We start from the raw sequence: 18989 nt of genomic DNA on the forward strand, positions 1-18989 counted from the left end.
ACTTTGCTTATATACTTCAAAATCATACCTTTGGGACTGATCATTTGCTCATCGTTTATAGTTGTACAAAGCAATTTCACTCAAACATTTCATATACAAAAATACTTTAGCATTGTAGTTTTGGATTGTGAACTGTGGAAAGTATCTGGACAAAAGTAGTTTTAGTGGTCAAGAGCACATATTTCATGGTGAGTGCAGTATAAACAGTCCAGGATTTACAACATATTTCTATCACTTTATATATACATTTTACATTTACAATTGGTCCAGCCACAGAAGGTTTGTTTGTTAAAGTCTCTGGTCCGTGTGGTCCACATCACCTGGACATCATCCTCACAAACTCTGCAAGACATAAATAACAGGCAATATGGGAGCATAACTCGGAATTATCTTGGATATACAATAAATCAATGGATTCTTTTCCAATTCTCGTAGTGCTCACTCACCCTCAAAATCCACTAAACCATCTCCATTGAGGTCCACGTCTCGCAGAATTTCATTAATTTCTCTGTTGGTCACTTGTTCCCCCATCAGCTTCTTCATGGCCTCCCGGAGCTCCGTTAAACTGATTTGACCGTCACCATTGGAATCAAACTGGACTCCAGGAGAGAATGATATATTGTTCATTTATCTCATCTAAATGTCAAAATAATAGCAGAGATTGCCAACCTCTTTGAACGCATCACGTAGTTCTTTCACTCCAATCATGTCGGCGGTTTCTGCTAACATTTTGGGTCCCATCAGCTCCACAAAATCCTCAAAGTCCACTTTTCCTCCACCTTGAGGATAGACACACTTGACTTAAGAGTTGTTGAAGAAGAAAACAAATAGTATTTTTCCATTTTTGGTCCACTCACAAATCTGTTGACTCAATTCTATGAGCTCCATCTCAGTAGGCATGTATCCCATGGTCCTCATGCACTCTCCCAGATCTTTATGACTAATGTAGCCATCCTTATTCTTATCAAACTCTAGAAAGGCCTCTCGTAACTCTGAAGACAGACATGGGGAGCTATGTTATTAAGTCTACTGAAGATGGAAACTTGGGAGAACAAATGGATTTTGTTCTCACCATCCAGCTCTTCTGGTCTCAGCTCTCGGTCCTGTTGGGAGGAAACCATGATAGATGTCAAGTCGTCCTTTTTCATCAATTTCATGAGAAAACTGTTATTAAAAACCCATTTAATTGGAAACACATCTTACATCTAGAACACACAATGACCAATCACGAAATGACACGGACCATGAATCAATATAGTATCTACATTTTTTATGTGGTTCGTATTTTGAATATTATACTACTACGTATTTTTATAGTACTATATGTAAGGTCATGGTACACGGGGAACATTTGCCCTCTAGTGGCAACAGCGAATATCACGGGCAATCACAAATTCCACCTGGTACTATTTTGAATGAACAGAGGAAGCGTCCGGTACGAAATGTTATACAAAACCCATATAAAACAATGATTTTTTCATTTATATTGATGTCTAACGATTTTCTCACTTTTTAGGACAAATAAGTGCGCGTTGAAGCGAAGAGCTGTGGTGGTCCAGTCGAAACATCCAGTAAGTATGCATTGTTATAGATCAAGCCTCAAAGCTCTATTGCCGTCGAATGTGTTATGTTGCCAAACTATGTATCGTTATTTATTGTTCAAGAATTCATAAGAACAAATTGGAGCTCTAGAAGTGGTAAATACTATTGTGGGATTTAGTAGTATATTATTGTTCTTGAGTAAATATGCTGAATAGCGATTAGCACGAGGCTAACGCTAGTCGTGCTTAGCTAATTGCTACATTAGCAGATACACATTGATTCATTTTATGAACCACTTGTCCTCATATAAATGATATATATGTCCAAACCGTCACTAAACAAAACACTATATGCAAATGCGCGATTCAATTTTATGCAGAATAATGATGCTATAAAATTGCATGTAGGGCTAACCAGATTACTTTGGCGATGTTGCCAAGGCAACGCGCCAAGATTAGAAGATTTAGAGACATTCACAGCCCTTCAGATACCAATGTAGTCTAATTTTGTTGTCTTTTTCTCGACTGGAACCCCTCCATTTTTTTACACAATATACCGACCCCTGTATTGACATCCTAAATGAAGTAAACTCACTTTAAGCTAAACTTTCTTTCCCACTAGTCAGGCTCCTGCCTGAATACATTTCCGAAACTCCAAAAACAGGACAATTCTAACACCCCAACCTGGTTAGCCTTTACTATAGCTTGAATAAATTGGACTTATGTTTCAACTTCAGCCGTAACGGGGGCAGAGGTGAATAACGTGTCAGCACTTTTCCATCACAAACAGATGAATGGAGGTCAAACACAAGAAGCAGCCCGAACACCACATCGCCGCAACAATTTCAAGTCAATCGCTTCGCTCAACGATCGACCCCAAAGCGGTGATGCGTTGTTGGCCGTGATGGGGAGGAGGGACGGCGGGACGGGGGGAGGTGAGCGGCGTCGACAGCTTTTTGTTACGTACGAGGGTCAGCAAAAAACCTCGCTTGAGGAAGATGCAAGCGGGGCCTGCGATGTTGTGCAGCATTTTGCTGTTCTTTAGCAACGTCCTGAAAGGATCTTTGAACGGCTCTTCTTTCACGTCGTCTTCTTCCTGCGGTCGCAGGGGCCCGAGACCCCTCACGTCACCCCCCGGGGAACCGTCTGACACGCCCTTTTGAGGCAGACCAGGCGACTTTGGTCAGCTGCGTTTGTCCATGGAACTTTTCAGTTCAAAAAAGTGTCTCTAAATAATTTCTCTGATTTGTGGCCAGCAAAACATTTGCTTTTAAACCTACTAACAATGAGAACACAGCAGTCATTTAATTAGATGTATCATTTCATAATAGTGTGCCTGCTCGCCAATCAATACCACCCCTTTCAGCGACCCATTTTAAACAGACCTGGGGGGGGGGGTTAAAGGCCGCCATTTTGAGTCATTTACACTAAAAAAATAGCCACATTTTGGATACCCACCCAAAAAGTATATTCATTAAAAAATGATTTTCTGTATGGAAAGCAAAAACAAATATATTTCTAGCATTTAAACTGTAGTTTCCTCATCAGCAAACCAAAAGAGTGATTGAAATACATCCAAATTCAAATCTTTAACAATGACGCAACTGCTCATATCCATAGAATACTCTCAAATAATGTACTTTTTCAGGATCATCTATTTAAGCCCTGGCATGTGTTTTGTAAATATTAAAACCTGCAACCTGACATGTTAATAGTTTTTAAATCCAAATCAAATATGGGCCCCTCGTAATTATCATTTTTTTAAACCCTGGGTTTGATAATCCCTAAGTAAATAAGACCACATGCTCAAATCAATTGATTTTGTGAATTCCCTTGAAAATGAAATACGTAACGATCACACTATTGCTAAAACATAAATTCTTACCTTTTGAATGTTCTTTTTCATGGAGGATTTGGTGCAATTTCCCATCACCTAACCTCCCACCCTTTCCTTTTTTTGTATCCTCAGGACCCTCTCACCTTACCAATGTAGTTCCACCATGGCGGAAAGCATCGTCCCCAAATACCCACTGGGCGACGAAACCCACTTGTACTCTCTGACTGACTCCGCCCACTCTGCGGAGCCCCAAGTGTCATGACCTCACACAAGCCAAAGTAAGCGTGAAACTGAACACATCCTCATTTCTCTTTTCCACTGATCAACTACTCTAATCTCTCATCCGTACGACTTCATCTGCAGCAAGACCACTTTTAGGAGGAGAATTAAGAGGGTAAAAACAGAAGGGGATTAATCGCCGCGCTTTCGGATTAAGCGAGAGGGTGTGATGATAAAAGGGAGAAAAGTCCACCCCAAAAAAGATATTTTCATCCGTAGCGGCTTTCTTCAAAAGCCAGGGATGAACGACAAGTTTGTTGTTTTCATTAAAAAGAATATTCTAATGCAATTGACTACTGGAAAAAAGATGGTTCACAAAAACAAAGATGACAAATAATCTAGCGCCGCAGTGATTAATCTTTACTTTCTTCGTTTTAATTAGTGCTTTTGTAGTGGTCTGTTTTTAAATTGCTGTATCTAGTTTGATTGCTTTGGGGGGTACGATGACCTCTGGTGGCAATATCATGTAAATATTGTCTTATTTAAGACTCCTCTTGTGAGCACTATGAATGAGCAGAAAAATGCAAAAATTGCGACCGTTCACATTCAATGCGACCGAAAATGTGGATTATGGATTTTACCGCTCACATTACCACATTTGGAAAAAGTATGTTTGCTTAAGGAATGTGGCTAGAAGGAAAATGAGAGGAAGAATTTGAATTAAATTATGATGTACATTGTACACTATTGTTCTGCTATTGCGCACAATTGCCGCTAGAGGGCTCGTTCATGGTCACAGAGATGGCCCACTTGTTTGTTTATCCAACTTTGAGAATATTACTTCATTTCACAAACAAATATCAAAGATACATTAACAGCTCCTGAATCTGGTCTACCTGAGGGGTGAACAACTGCCAAATGTGACCATTTTTTTTTCATTTGACTCCTTTAAAACCTTTAAAAATGGATTTCACTGAGTTCAGTTCAATTCCTCTGTACTTTTTACTGTAGCATTTCTGCCTTATTTGTCACTTGATGTTGGCCCGTTCTAACATGCACGTACGCGTGAGTCCATCTGACACCGGCAACTAACCATTCTGACTGATTAACTAGCAGCTCAGTTGCCTCTGATCACATTACCATTCAGTGTGTAAAGTAGATTTGTTTGTTTGTGTACCTTGAGTACTGATCTGCTCTGAGATGTTCGGCAACCGGTGTCCGCTAACGAGAGCTGTCAATCAGAAATAGACAGTGTAGGAAGAAGGTATGACGGTGTGTGTGTGCGTGTGTGTGTGTGTGTGTGTGGGCTGATGATCCTTCAGCGTAACCTGGAAATGAGCTTTTAATTAGATGCGGTCGCTTGCTTCTTCCGTTCTTTCCCCATTGTGCTTGCGACATCTTATTTTTGGAGCCGTCGCATCACCAGCGGCGGACGTCAGCTATTTTTCTCTTTCCAGATATAATTTCACTGACGTGAGGATGACTCACAGCGTCCCCTCAGGGTCTACTTTCCTCAATTCCATAGATTGCATTTCACTGAATCACAAGCCGTGCTCCTTTCCCAAAAAACAAAAACTCTCTTCACCGTGTGTTGATTTATTGTATATGTATTTCTGAGCATGGCTCTCTCCCGTGTCTCTGGCGTGTCACCACGTGAGCGAGCGTACGGCGGCCGCGGGAGGTTTACGGCCGTATCATGGCATCTCTGGCACTATCTGTTACGGATTAGACTTTCCTAATGTTTCCTAAAGTAAAGGAGCTTAAATCCTGCCCGACACACGCCAGCTCATCCTTAACGGCGACGCGGCGGGTTAAGTGAGACGGAACGTAGTCCAAGATGATAATAATAATGTGAACAGGCGCTTAACGTGACGATTGGCTACCTGTCCAAACACCGAGTCCACGATGGGGAGCAGGTCGACGGGCTCCGCCTCCTCTGTCTCCTCCGCCGCCTCCTCCTCTTCTGGGATGTTTTCTTTGCCCCTGGTTCCCTCCATCATCTCTTCCAGCCTCTCTTCCAGCGTTTGCCCGTTCTGGGTGTCCTTCTTGGGCACGCGGTGGCCTCTCCGCTGGTTCTCCAGCTGCGGCACGCACACTTGGATGTCCGCCGCCGTGCCTCCTCCTCCTTGCTGGTTGGCACGCTTCCTGCGCTTCTCCACTTTCTTCTTGATGGAGGCCCGCACCTGCGGCAACAAAGAAACTTTGGCACGCCTCCTGGTTTGTCTTTCATATCCATTCATTCACTTCAGGCCATTTCTGTCTGACCAAAAAAATCTGTTTTGGTTCTGAAACTTGCAGCTGCAATTCTAATCCCGTTTCATGCTGAGGTGAATTTACCACTGAACTCCAAACACATTGGATGGTGACAAATTGACCTTTTTCTATAGATCATTTTCTTTGTATTTTCCAGATCATTATGCCAAAATGTCCAATATTTTTTTTAGCCATGTCATTATCCTCTGCAAAAAGTACCTGGCATCAGATGATGACTTCTTCATCAACACTATCAGATCATTTCAACAATATTTTCTTCATCGGTGTTTTTGAAGATGATTGTTATGCACCCGGCAACACAGTTGATAGATATGAAATATTAGAAATACCTCTTTCAGTTCTACAAACACAATGTAAATATCGTTTTCATCTACTGTATTTCCCTGTGTGCGCTATTGCGCTAACCCAGCTATCCATTTTTTTTTTTTTTTTAGTGCTCATCCTGTGATGCCTCGCCACGAGAAACCCGGACTGGTCGCCAACTTGAACACCAGGTACGTACATGTCAACAAATCTACAACATGCAGTTTTAAGGAATATAGAAGGAAATCCTTTACAATGATTATTTTTTATGAAGGATTGAATTTTTCAAAATACAGTCTAATTGCATTCTAACATCATGTTAGGCGCTGGTTGAGCAAATTCCCGACACACTTGAAGTAAACAATTTCAGCCGAAAGCCTCGACTAGCAGTGTTTGTGGAGAATAAATCTAAAAGCCCACCTGTTTGGCGGTCCTCTCCTGCGGCACGTTAATGGCTGCAGCCGTCCCCCCTGCGGCCGTGGACTCTCGAATGATCATGAACATGTCGACGCGAGCGCTCTCCCTCTCTCTCTTTCTCTCTCTCTCTTTTTCTCGCTCACCCCACCCTTAACTGGCCTTCCTTCTTTCAAGTACAAAATCAGGTGCAATTTGACTTGAGAAAAAGGTTAGCAAATTCTGTTTTTTTTTTCCTCCTCAAAGTCACCCGCTGTCAACTTCACCTCCGATATTTTCTCCCGTATCCTTAACCACCGTTTTTCCATTTGTTGTCCAAAAGCTCTCTGGTCCGAATTTCTTTACGTCCGCCGGAGCCAGCGAGCTTCTTCTACACTAAAATTCCTTCTGGGTGGCTTTTTATCAGCAGCTTTGGTCTCGGCCCCAGGATTAAGTTGCTTAACTTGGACACTCACTGGATATCTGTGGGCCGTTTAGGTGACACTCTATACCTCCCGCGCTTTACATCTGGGCCAAAGCGCTCCTTTAACGTCCTCCTCTTTTTCAAAGTGGCCATCTGAGGAGGACGCTCACTTTACCGCCACAAAATCCATATTGTCCATGCCGCGTTTTCCAAAGTAATCCCTGGTGAAAAACAGCTGAAAAAATGAATGAACTCTCCGATAGAAATATTCCAACTTTTGAAAATTGCAAACACTTTGCATTCTCCCGTCTCTTCTTTTCTCTTTTATCTCCTCCCAAATCCCCCTTTATCATATCAGAAGGCTCGGTTTGCAACATGAATTGGATTAATTTCCCATTTTCCCCAGGTCACTGATCCATTTGGTTCAACAGCACGCATCTTTTGATGTATTTTAGTTTTTTAAATTTCTTTTGGTGCATGCAAATTTCTCCTTTTATGTTCAAACGTTGGGGCTGAAAGTGGTCCCGCATGCATAACCTCATCCTGCAAGCGCCACTGAACACACACACGTGCACACGTGTAAATAAATGTTACATCTCTATTTTTACATCAACGACACAAAGCCCAAAACATAAGACTAGATCCTAAAGATGAGACTTAGTTGGCAAGCCAATCAGAGTGTGACGTTCCGGGCCTAGTGGTTTGATTTAGAGCAGGCAAAAAGCACCTAGGAACTAAAAAGGGCTCCAATCCCATCAATCTCGTGACCAAATCCTCCGACAATAGCCGCATCGGACCTCGTTAGCGATACCGAGTCTCGGATGGGGACGTCACAAAATCTCCAGTTACCGTGTGTGAAGCGACTGGCAATAATATATCTAATTACAGATCAAGACGCTTGGCGTAACCCTGGCAGCCAATAAAGGGAGAATGCAAACAGTGGTGAATAATTGACACATCCCGCAACATCAGAAACATTCTTTTCATTATTTATTTGTTTGTATTAGTGGTGAGAGATATCCAATTGGCTAAAAGCAAAGCTATATATCAACCTGGCAGTTCAAAAAAGATCATGTTTATTCACGTTGTGTCAGATGAGGTCACATCCAATCAGCTGATGAAGCTAGACATAACTTATTCAGGGTTTTAGTATAAAACAACATGTATGAAAAACTATGATATACAAAACATTTTTATATAATAAAAACAACTCACTGCAGTAGTTTAAAAGGTCAGTTTTTGCCCTCTAGCGGCAACTCACTGAGCAGAACCATTTTTAAAAATCAATTTGTGACTAATAAAATTGAGGCCATCTTAATCTTCAAATATCTGTAATGCCCTTAAAAGACATGTCAGGTGACACACAATTTAAGAATAAAATAATAGCAAAGATTTATTCCAAGAGGGAACAATTGTCCCTCATTTTGCAATATTTGCTTTGATCATTGCATTGTCAATCTGTCCGAATAGTGTTGACACTTTTACCATATTTGTTGACAGATGCCTGAAAATTGCAGCAAATGGCTACGAAATGAAGTCAAGCACCACCAGAAGGTACTTACAAAGGTAAGTTTTGAAATTTAAAAAAAAATTATTTGAATGTCTTTAAAAATGAGCTATCCCCAGTGTGGCGAGACGATAGTCAGCGGCTCCCAGTTGTAGCCGTTAATAATGGGCCAGGGGTTAAAGTACGGGTAGACGGGCTCGTTAAACTTGGCCTCGTAGAAGGTGAAGAGGTGGCTCATATCCCCGGCGTCGTAAAAGCCCACCTCTCCTCGCTCGTAGTCCAGATAGACCCCCACCCGCCGGGGGGCTTTGACGGGGTACAGCAAGCTGTCCTCGTCCGTGTCGGCGCAGGCTTCGTACTCGCAGGTGCCGTCCCCGTTGTCCCTCAGGACCACGGTCCAGAAACCGTCCTCGGGGCACAGGTTGATCTCCTCCTTCCTGTTGACGGAGGCTCGGGCCACGCCCAGTCCCCACGCCGTCTTGGAGCCCACCTCCACTTCCCAGTAATGTCGGCCTTGGGAGAAGGCCTCGGTGCCCAAGACGATGTTGTAGCGGGTGAAGCGCTCCGGGTTGTTGGGCAGCTCGGGCTGGATTTTGCCCACCTGGACGCTGGTGCGGCACAAGGACACCCAAAGGCACGGGTAGGCCGTGTCCGGGTCCAGCGAGACCGCCCTCACGGCTGCCGAATGACAGCGGAGAAAAAGGTCACCGGAAGGGTTAAGTCAGAGGGTGGTTGTCAAATCTGCGGTGTGCGGCCCGGAAGTGGTCCGGCAGTTTGCATGAATGTGGCCCGTGACCCCAGACTTTGTTTGACCCCCCCGATGTGTGGGAGTGATTTTGTTACCTGGTTGAAATATGGCGCTCATTTTCCGCCAGGTGCGGTACTGCAAGGGTCCCAAAAACTCTCCCGACTGCAGATCCACACTGACCTCTGAGGGGCGCTCAAACAGGCTCTCGGCTCTTGAAAAGCAGAAAGAAGGAAACAGAATGCTGAGAATGCTTCACAAACACTGCGTCCGCCAGTCTCTAAGCTAAGGTGACATTTGAAATGCTCATTTTTTAAATTTAAATTGCAATTATTTATTTTCTGTGTGTAATTGTTGTTTGTAAAAGTTGTCAAGATTTGTCGTAAGATTTCCGGCTATGGAAATTAATAATCAAATTACGGTGTAAGTACGTATTCTCATGGGAACATCACGTTTTCACATATAACCAGTTCTTCATTGCAAAGTTCTTATTCTTTGCCAGTCTGCCCTCCAGTGGGGAAGCAGCGGAAGTACAAGTCAAGTTGACTGAAACTTTGTTTCAAATGCACAAATATTGGCAGATTAAAAAAAAAAACACAAATAAAAGCAGAATAAAACAAGTCAATGGTGGTACTCACCCGCCAATAAAATCTTTAATCCCCTTGAAGACAAAGAAAAGAAAAATAAAATACTTTAGGATAGGATATTTTCCTTGCACCGACCGGCTTGACATTTACGCCCGCTCACCTTGAGCTGCTCTGGGTTTTCTTCCTCGGTCAGTTTGACGTGAAGCCGGTCGGCCGTGCTTTCCAGCCGGCTAATTTGCTGCGTGGCCTCCGTCAGCGCTTTCTCCAGTTGGCCCAGTTTCTCCTCCTTTTGCTTTTGGAGCTTCTGTTTGATGCTGTCCTCCTCCTCTTGGAGGAACTCCCTCAGACGGACAAACTCTGCACTCACCATTTCTTCCAAATCCCCAGCTCGCTCCTGACAGCAAAGCCCATTTTTTGTTTTACTATAGTGGACCAATCTCATTTTGATCTGACTTTTTCAAAAGTAAATATAAAGACCTGTTTCAAAATGTTGTGTTTTCTAACATTTCCAATCTTTTTCTTTTCAGGGGAAAGATTGCCAATCATCTCCAAGGTAAAACATCATTCCAAAAAATGTCAACAACTAGTCAAATAGCTTTTGAAAGGTGACATGATGTCTACATATATGCTGCAATAGGGCAACAAAACGGAACATGCGTGAGCTTTAAAAGGAAACGCAGACCGGAAGAGGAGTTGGTAAACTTTCCTCTCACCTTCTTTACTTCTATCCTTTCAGGAAAGGGAAGTGAAAATGGGTGAATGTGCACTAAAACTGGGTCAGGCAGTGCTTTTACATATTTAAATGGGCCTTAGCATCGAGCTCAGATTGACATGGGCAAACTATTGCGTGTTTTACAGCCCCTTTATCTTTTTTTAAATGACTTCTTAATCTTTCTTAATACATTCCTTTTTACTTTAATGATGAGTGATGAGTATGTTAATACTTTAGTCCTTTTTTCTGTTTATGTTTCATATGTACTGTTAACGGATGCACTTTTTTATATGTATCGTATCTCGTGCTGACCGGCCTATCTGTCAAATTTTTAAAGTCAATGTGGCCCCCGGGCCCAAAAGTTTGCCCACTCCTGAGCTAAGATAACATAGGGGACCTAATCTGTTACTTTGCAAGTGTTGACATTTTTACAAGAGACTGGTATCTCATCTTAACGTCTGCAAGCGTAGTTCTATTTTGACTCACGCTGGAAAACAACAACAACCTTTTAAATGAAGTCGGTGCGGCATCCAATTCATCCAATCCTTTGATTGGATTCATTCGATTCATTCCGTTTACGTGTGTGAGTGAGAAAGGCCAACGCCAGACGGAGTGATTAAGCACCCCCTCCAGTGTGTCACATCCGAGTGTACGTGTGCGTTTTGTAAGGTTACAATTTTTTTTATATGCAAATGAGTAACGAAAAAGATCCAAGTTACGAAATCCCCCAAAAAGGAAATGCATTTCCTCATCCATTATTTTATTTTGAATTCCCCCTATTAATCAATTATAAACTGTACAACTTATACAAATTAGAGAATTTACATGTAAAGTACACACCTACTTACGAAATGTTTAACTTACAAAAAGAGTCTGGGAACCAATTAATTTCGTAAGTAGAGCTACGACTGTATTCCATGTTGCGTAATGAATAGCGAAGTGAGGTGGGACAAATATTATCGTCTGCGTTTAGTTTTGAAAAACACACCTTGATCAGAAGGATTTTTTCATCGGTTTGTTTTTGGAAGAGTTGGGCGTCCTCAGACTGCCGTTGAACACTCTCCAGAGCCAAAGACAGTTTATCCTATAAAGAGAAAGGATCACATTGAAAATGCTGCAGAAATCAATGGGGTTAAAGTCAGCTCCGCCTCTTTTTCCTTCCTCACAAACACTTGTTGCCAATTGCACTCATATGACACAAGTCACACTCAAAAACATCAACAAAAGTGCCTTTTCAGCTCGGAAAAAAAGGAGACTTTTGACGAGAGGAGTTGTCAGACCTCTCACCGGCTTGCAGAATTCCTGCAGCGTCTAAACTCAAGTGTTCAGACGCTGCAAACTGGCTTGTCTGCTTTTTGAAAAGAATTTAAACCATGATGCGGTTTAGTCAAAGCCCTAAAGTGTCAAGTGATTAGCAAGGAAAATAACACTTTAGTCTATTTTGTGTCTTTATCTTTGTGGGATGAGGAAATCCTATTTTTGGTTCATGTTAAAAGGAGCTTTGCAAACCTTAAGTTGTTCTTTTTTTATTTTCTGTATGTGTATACACATAATATGTTGTAGCATATAGTTTTTTTTAGACACAAAAGTACATGAGTCAGGGGTGCCATGCAGTAAAATAAATAAACTTAAATTGTGACTCACTAACTTTTGTTGCTCTACTTTAAACGTGCATACTCAATTGAGTTTATTAGGTGTGTAGTTCTGGATATTCCCCATTTTATTATTTTGGCTTACAGTGCACTTGGGGGGGAAAATGAATGAAAACTACAAAACTTCAAGTAGTACTCCATATACCGTTAACTTGCATTGAAATAACAGTTTGCAACCGACTATTGTTAAAGCACAATACTAAATCTCGTACTAATGTGTCCAATTTGTACCTTGTAGTTCTCAAAGGCCTCGTTGATGGGGATGACATTGTGCGTCTTGTGGTCCCGTGACATGCCGCAGACCAGACATATCGGCAGCTGGTCGTCCTCGCAGTAAAGTTTCAGTTTCTCCTCATGCTCCTCGCACATGTCTCCCTCGAACGGGCGCGGCCAGTGTCCCACGGACGAGGCGACGCTACTCATGCTGGAGCCCGGCTCTCGCTCTCGCTCCTCGGCTTCCTCCGGCGGACCTTCGGCGGCGTCCCAGCCGGGCGGAGGCGCGGCAGCCTCGGCGGCGTCCATGAACCCGGCTCGACGCACGCTCTCCACCACGTTACACAGAAGTGAGTTGGGTCGAAGCGTCCTGGCGCAGCTTTTGCGGCACTTGGGGCAAGTGTACGATAATTCCTCCGCTTTGGCTTCCCAGCACTGAACGATGCAAAGCTGGCAAAAGTGGTGTCCGCATTCGAGAATGACGGGATTGCGGAAGATCTCCAGACACACCGGACAGGTGAGTTCCGACTGGAGTTCTTCAAGCGCCACGGCTTCCGCCATCGTCCTTCTGTGTGCACATAATAGTTGTTGTTTTTTCTTGGAAAAATAATCGATTGAGAGGCAGTCAGGCGTCTGAAGGAGTTGATTTGGAGTGCAGGGCGAAAGTGACAAAAAGGGCGTGGTCTGAGCCCTAGAATGTTTTTTTTTTTTTGCTGTAAGACCAACCCAAGGCATGTCACAACAAGCACAGCAACTGCCCCAGTCAATGACTCAGACAACCCCTAGATGACGCTATTACCAGTAAAGTATTACTTTTGAAGCGGTTATTCGACTTACCAAATAGTAGCATCAATTAATATTACTATATTAAAAAAATGGACATCCTTTAAGAGTATTCGTGATAAACTCGTCCATCTTGGCCAAAAGAAAAAACTTTTTTTTTATTTATTCCATTGGTTGAATGACGAAATGTATGATTATACGTTTATTTAAGTATGTCCATTTTTGTTGACAGTGTTTTGTTATGGTGGTGCAAAAAAAAAGGTTCTCGCGATACTTGATCTAGATCTCGACCGCAAGACGTGTGCGCATGCGCGCCCGCGTCATCTCGCGAGCAGGCCGTGCTTCCTGTCTTTCCGCACTCCGCAGCGGAAACACAACAAGCGAAAAGGCGAAAGGAGAAGAAGGGAAAAACAAACAAAAGAAGGGGGCAACGGCTGCCGATTGCCGACGACTCCCCGCGACCCCCAAAGTGGTTGCATCCGTGTCCATACTCGCGGTAAGACAAACGCGCGACGCGAAAAACGTAAGCCACTTTGAACGCCAGCTTCTCATTCCAAAGAACCTCGGCGGCAACGTCCATTTTTTTGGACGTGAGCAAAATCGTCCAAAAGTCAGTAAAAAGTCTTGAACGTGTCTCGCTTTGAAGAAAAGTGGAGGGGAGGAATGGACGCTTATGTTCGTCACGAACCGTAGACGCAACTGAAATGCTACTGTGCGTAAGCTAGGAAGACATATTGACGAGTGTCATTGACGAAGCATCGTTGTCTAAAAACAACGTCGGCGCTTACCACACTAACTAAGGAAACGTATTACTAACCTTCCTACTTTTCTATAAAGGGTTGAATATTAATTCAGAAATCAACAACGACTGCCATTGAAGGTGCTAGCGGGAGTATTAAAATCGGCTGTTTTGACATTGAGCACGCAGTAACGCTGGGAAGTGAAAGGCCATTTAAAAGTCTATCCAAAGAAGGAACCTTCTTTTTGCCTTAATTTCTTAAATAAATTGTAATGTTCTGTCATTTAAGACGATTTACGTCCAATCCTTTTGAACAGGGAGGGGACGGACGTTTGTTGCCGTCAATGGCAGCCATTGCATAGGGAATGTTTTCTTCATTTACATGTACATATTAAAGCTGTATTTGTTTTTTTCTCATTTGTTAAAATGTGAAAGTTTATTTGAATTCTGATTATTAGTGCATTTTTACTTTGAATGCAAAGCTAAAAAATATTTTTTTAAATTGAAAACACACAGGTCTTTGAATTGACATTAAAAGTTCAAATGGAATAGTATTGACTTTAAATCATGAATGAAGAATACTATTGACTTTTGTTATGATGTTTTTCTTTCGTCAGTTTTGAATGAGGGAAGCATGAGGTCCCTCAGCCGGACCGGGACGCCGGTTCCGGTCATGGTCCTGCTCCTCCTCCAGGTCCGCTGGGCGCGAGCCGGGCGCTCGGACCGCGGCGTGGTCTTACCGTCGGAGGAGAACGTCAGCGCCACCGTCAACGCCAGCGTGACGGACGCGCGGGGCCACGCCGTGCACGTCATGAGCAGCGAAGACGGAACATACGGACAGAATTCGCCCAAAGTGGATACACGCTCGCTACTGGTGGTCACGCCCGCGCCGCGCCATGGAGGTGAGTAAGGCCCGCCCACCTCTGAAACTCGACATTAACAAGCGGGCGCATGTAACGAGCCGTCGCGCCAGCAAGCCAAAAAAAATCCACCATGAAGAGAAAACAAACAATCAAAACAAGAACATCACAAACCGATCCGTACAGAAATTGTATTGCAAAATAATGACACGTGCTTGACGTCACAGAGTAAAATACTTAATACTAAAAATACTTAATAGTAAAATACTAAATTAGTACATAACTCACATGACAGTAAAATAATTGCGAGCATGGCTCGCTCATGTACTACAATTCCAACAAACCAATTCCAGTTCAAATTTGGACTTGTATAAACTCATTTCCATTTTTGGTCGGCGTTCCCGGTTAAGTCATAAAAGTATACAATGGGGCGGCCATGTTAGTTGGGGTCACGTTCCTTTTCAAAGTCATCGCGTGGTCATTTAAAGGAAGTCATCACAAGCTTAAACAGGTTTTTCGAAGATGATTTTTATCAAGGTCAAACAAAGCATGACAGCACGCTAATACAAATGTGCTTGTAATATGACGACGTAAAAACGAAGGCATATGTGGGTGGGCAAGGTCGCTCAAGGTGGCGCCCGCCCGCCGTCCATCGCTCAGGTGTCATATTTCGCGGCTGATCACGGAGGCGCTCGCAGCTGCGTCCTTCAAACACACGCCGACCTCCATCACACCATGTTTCTCCCGGCGAGCGATGGGGTACCGTTGACCGTTTTGTTGGGTTTGAGTTGTCCCATTTGTTTTCGTCATTGCACTCAATGAGTTTGTTTTGGCGCAATTTCAGGTTACCCCGTGGTGAGTTTGGGTCACCTTGTTCATTTGAAGGTATTTTCTGGTTCATTTGAGGTACTTCAATGAAAACCTGTTGATTTTCAATCACTTTCTATTGATTTTCTCGCATTTGTGCGTCCCCTCCTGGTCATTTTCAATCACTTACTGTTAAATTTGGGCTATTTACAGCTGATTCCTTTTACAATTTGGATCATTCCTGTTCATTTCTGGTCACTTAGAATTATTTGGGGTATTCAGGGCTGACTTTCTGTTGATTTTGGGACATTTCTGGACTTATTGCTGATCATTTTGAATAAATTGTCGTTGAATTTGGTGTTATCTGAGAAAGGCTTTTTGTTTGACCCCCCCAAAAAGACATTGTCGTTGCAAATCTATTTGCGTGCAGTGGTGGACCATCAGGGCTGCGACCCCAACACCCGCTTCGTGGCGCCTCCCCGTGGCGTCCAGTGGGTGGCGCTGCTGCAGAGGGGAAATTGCACCTTCAAGGAGAAAATCCTCAAAGCGGCCGCCTTCAACGCGTCCGCCGTACTCATCTACAACAACTCCACCAACAAGACGGTCAAAATGGGCCACGAAGGTCAGTGCTCGCTCGCTCTAGCGCCTCAAGATGGGACGCCTCGTTGACGGTCCTGTCGCTCAGGGACGGGCGACACGGTGGCGGTGATGATCACGGAAGCCTACGGCAAGGAGATCCTGGCCCACCTGGAGCGCAACCTGAGCGTGGCCGTCACGGTCCTGGTGGGACAGCGGCGTCCCGGCAAGAACGTCAACCGAGGCTCCCTGGTCTTCGTCTCCGTTTCCTTCATCGTCCTCATGATCATCTCTTCCGCCTGGCTGGTCTTCTACTTCATCCAGAAGATCCGATACGGCACCGCCGCGCACCAAGGGCACGTACGTACCAAAACCCATAGACGTCCGTGGAAAAGCCACAGGCGTCATCGTTCGTCCGTGGCTTAACGCTTGTGACGTCGGCAGCGTCGTCTGGGAGACGCCGCCAAGAAAGCCATCGGCAAGTTGGGCACTCGGACGGTCAAGAAAGGTGACAAGGTAAGCTCCTTTTACTTTAGCGCACGCTATTTTACATGATCACGTAACCTCTGCATATTTTGACAGGAGACTGATCCCGACTTCAACCACTGCGCCGTTTGTATCGAGGCTTACCAGCTGAACGACGTGGTCCGCGTACTGCCCTGCAAGTAAGTGGCGAGATGGCGTAACGGGCGCTCCCATAATGACGCACGTTTTGGTGTGTCCAGGCACGTCTTTCACAAGGCCTGTGTGGATCCCTGGCTCAACGAGCACTGCACCTGCCCCATGTGCAAACTGGATATCCTCAAGGCTCTGGGCGTGGCGGTGAGCGACGCCCGCCTCGGCCCGCCTCTTTCCGCGCCCAGGCTCACCCGCGCGCGCCTCGCGTTTGCCACGCAGAGCGGCGGAGCGTACGCCGAGGTCGCCGCCGCGGAACCCCGGCGGCCGGGAGCCGTCCGGGCCCCCTCCGGCCAGAGGCCGGCGCCGCCCGTAAGGCGCGGCGGCCGTCCCGCCGTCAGCCTGGAGCCGCTGAGCCCGCCCCGCCCCGAGGCTCCGCCCCGGAACCCCGCAGACATTGCCATCGCCGTCACCAGTAAGAGATCAATCAAGGTTTTTTTTCAAATGTTTTGGAGGGCGGACAACAAGTATATTGTTTTTCTTTTCGAATGGTTGTGTAGTGTTGGAAGTTTATTTTTAACTTTTGAAGCTACTTTGGACATTTTTAGTGCTTTTTCTACTTGTAAATAACTGATGAACTTTTGAAAATATTTTTGCCAAATGTTGAAATGACAAGGAAAGCTTTGTTTCCGTGTGTACAGGCGGCCACTTGTTCACCTCGCCGCCTCCGCCCCCTCGCATGGAGCTGCCCGAGTTGCAGGCTCCCCTGGATCTGTACGATGACAAGTCCTGAAGGCTGTCCCCTCCTGAAGGCAACTCCCCTCCTTTTCCTCCCTCCCTACTCCCTCCCAAACACACACGCAATGGCTGAGCAGGGTCGTCGGAGCGGGCCCCCTATCCCATTTTTCGGAGCCAAAGTACGCGAGAGGCGAAAAACTGATTTCCTCCAGATCCCGGGGCGCCGGGTCGCCCTTTTCCGCGACGGTGATTCCTCTGGCCGTTTGCTTCTTCTGGAGAAAGACAATTCCCGAGTGCCCGGACGTGTGAACAGAATCGGCGGAATCCCGGAGAAGGAACCCCCCTTTTCGGAGAAGACGGAAAGAGCACCCTCTTCCGCCACTTTCCTCTCCGGAAAGGACTTTTGGGCTCCAAACGAAAGCCGGACTAACGTTTCCACGTCTCTATTTAGCACAAAGAGCACTCACGTGCTACTACTACTGGATGAAGACTGCCCTCTACTGACTAACTCATAACCTGCGTGCAACGCAGGCACCAATAAGTCCACGTGCTGTGGCGCATGCCCCCTACTTCCCAAATGACTCCCCTATGGAAGGCTTCCCTCTACTGGAGAACCCCTTACTATACTTCCACCATCCATGACTACCCCTTGATGTCTGAATTCTCATTTAATAAACAAGTGCACAAAGAGTATAGATAAAAATATCAAATACTGAAAGTATACTAATGTTAAAATGGAGAAATCCTAAAATATAAACCAAAAATAACAAATATGATTTAAAAATATATATATTCACCACTTCATTCTCAATTATCTGTGTTTATATATATATTTTTTAATGAGGGTTTACGAACCCTCATTGAAAAAAAAAATAAACATAAAATTCCTTGATTTTTTTAAAGTAAATTTTATATAATGGTTAAATGAAAATTCTGGCATCAAAAAGGTTACAGCCCTGATACAACAACAACAAAAATCAAAAGGTACTTGCCCACACTATGCAGCTACCAAGTTTCAAACCATCAATTTGACAATGAGGACTTCTAAGTTAGCGCCCACAAGAAAAACAAACCAAGTGTCATTTTGGAATAATAAGGGCAAGAACTTATTTTTTGAAGGAACGATGGATACAAATCAAACTGAAAACTCCAAGCAGCGTTCCTTCACAGAAGCTAGCCAGCCAAATCGATGCCGACAAAAAAAACAACAGGAAAACCCATTTTCTCCATTTGGATTTGTGCATTTTCTGCACCCGGTGCAGGAATCCTGATGTTTTGTCTTAACTCTCTGGCTGGCAAGAGCCACGCGATTGGTCGCCATCAATGGCAGCATAAGAGTTAATTGGATGGCCATCCCTCCGTCTGTGTTGCTAAGCTTGCTATATCGTATAAAAATTTGTATTCTACAACATGTAGCCACTAGAACAAATGTTGCGAGCCAAAGCATAACAAAACACGTCAATA

At 44.3% G+C, this 18989-nt stretch overlaps 3 protein-coding genes and 1 long non-coding RNA gene across 8 annotated transcripts; 2 read left to right on the forward strand and 2 right to left on the reverse strand.

The window, feature by feature from the left end:
• Window positions 1-43: 43 nt before the first annotated feature.
• cabp2b (calcium binding protein 2b) lies at window positions 44-6731 on the reverse strand. Of its 3 annotated transcripts, none has more exons than XM_077733570.1 (7): window positions 6595-6731; window positions 5481-5780; window positions 1073-1103; window positions 858-992; window positions 670-779; window positions 447-594; window positions 44-342 (listed from the first exon to the last, which is right to left on the reverse strand). In XM_077733570.1, exons 1-7 carry the CDS (start codon window positions 6676-6678, stop codon window positions 317-319), a joined length of 834 nt encoding a protein of 277 aa, XP_077589696.1. In that variant the 5' UTR covers window positions 6679-6731; the 3' UTR covers window positions 44-316. The 3 variants fall into 3 exon arrangements, with proteins under 3 accessions (XP_077589696.1, XP_077589697.1, XP_077589698.1); XM_077733571.1 differs by lacking the exons at window positions 5481-5780; window positions 6595-6731 and adding exons at window positions 2509-2697; window positions 3427-4847; XM_077733572.1 differs by lacking the exons at window positions 5481-5780; window positions 6595-6731 and adding an exon at window positions 3427-4755.
• Window positions 1329-9689, forward strand: LOC144207905 (uncharacterized). 2 transcript variants are annotated; one of them, XR_013328804.1, is made up of 7 exons: window positions 1329-1435; window positions 1517-1571; window positions 3511-3656; window positions 6306-6365; window positions 7880-7933; window positions 8492-8557; window positions 9374-9689. It is a non-coding gene; the product is annotated as an uncharacterized LOC144207905 (long non-coding RNA). The 2 variants fall into 2 exon arrangements; XR_013328805.1 differs by lacking the exon at window positions 7880-7933.
• Window positions 7986-11650, reverse strand: LOC144207900 (zinc-binding protein A33-like). The gene is made up of 5 exons (XM_077733569.1): window positions 11531-11650; window positions 9991-10224; window positions 9882-9904; window positions 9342-9457; window positions 7986-9176 (listed from the first exon to the last, which is right to left on the reverse strand). Exons 2-5 carry the CDS (start codon window positions 10198-10200, stop codon window positions 8608-8610), a joined length of 918 nt encoding a protein of 305 aa, XP_077589695.1. The 5' UTR covers window positions 10201-10224; window positions 11531-11650; the 3' UTR covers window positions 7986-8607.
• On the forward strand, window positions 10358-18309 carry LOC144207899 (E3 ubiquitin-protein ligase RNF130-like). Of its 2 annotated transcripts, XM_077733568.1 has the most exons (11): window positions 10358-10383; window positions 12433-12757; window positions 12841-12924; window positions 14547-14831; window positions 16027-16218; window positions 16282-16532; window positions 16617-16688; window positions 16755-16837; window positions 16898-16994; window positions 17070-17262; window positions 17489-18309. In XM_077733568.1, the coding sequence occupies exons 2-11, from the start codon at window positions 12562-12564 to the stop codon at window positions 17578-17580; spliced, it is 1545 nt and encodes a 514-aa protein (XP_077589694.1). In that variant the 5' UTR covers window positions 10358-10383; window positions 12433-12561; the 3' UTR covers window positions 17581-18309. The 2 variants fall into 2 exon arrangements, with proteins under 2 accessions (XP_077589694.1, XP_077589693.1); XM_077733567.1 differs by having other exon boundaries at window positions 16898-17262.
• The last annotated feature ends 680 nt before the right edge of the window (window positions 18310-18989 follow it).

The sequence above is a fragment of the Stigmatopora nigra genome, chromosome 14, assembly GCF_051989575.1.
Source record: "Stigmatopora nigra isolate UIUO_SnigA chromosome 14, RoL_Snig_1.1, whole genome shotgun sequence".
Classification (NCBI taxonomy): Eukaryota; Metazoa; Chordata; class Actinopteri; order Syngnathiformes; family Syngnathidae; genus Stigmatopora; species Stigmatopora nigra.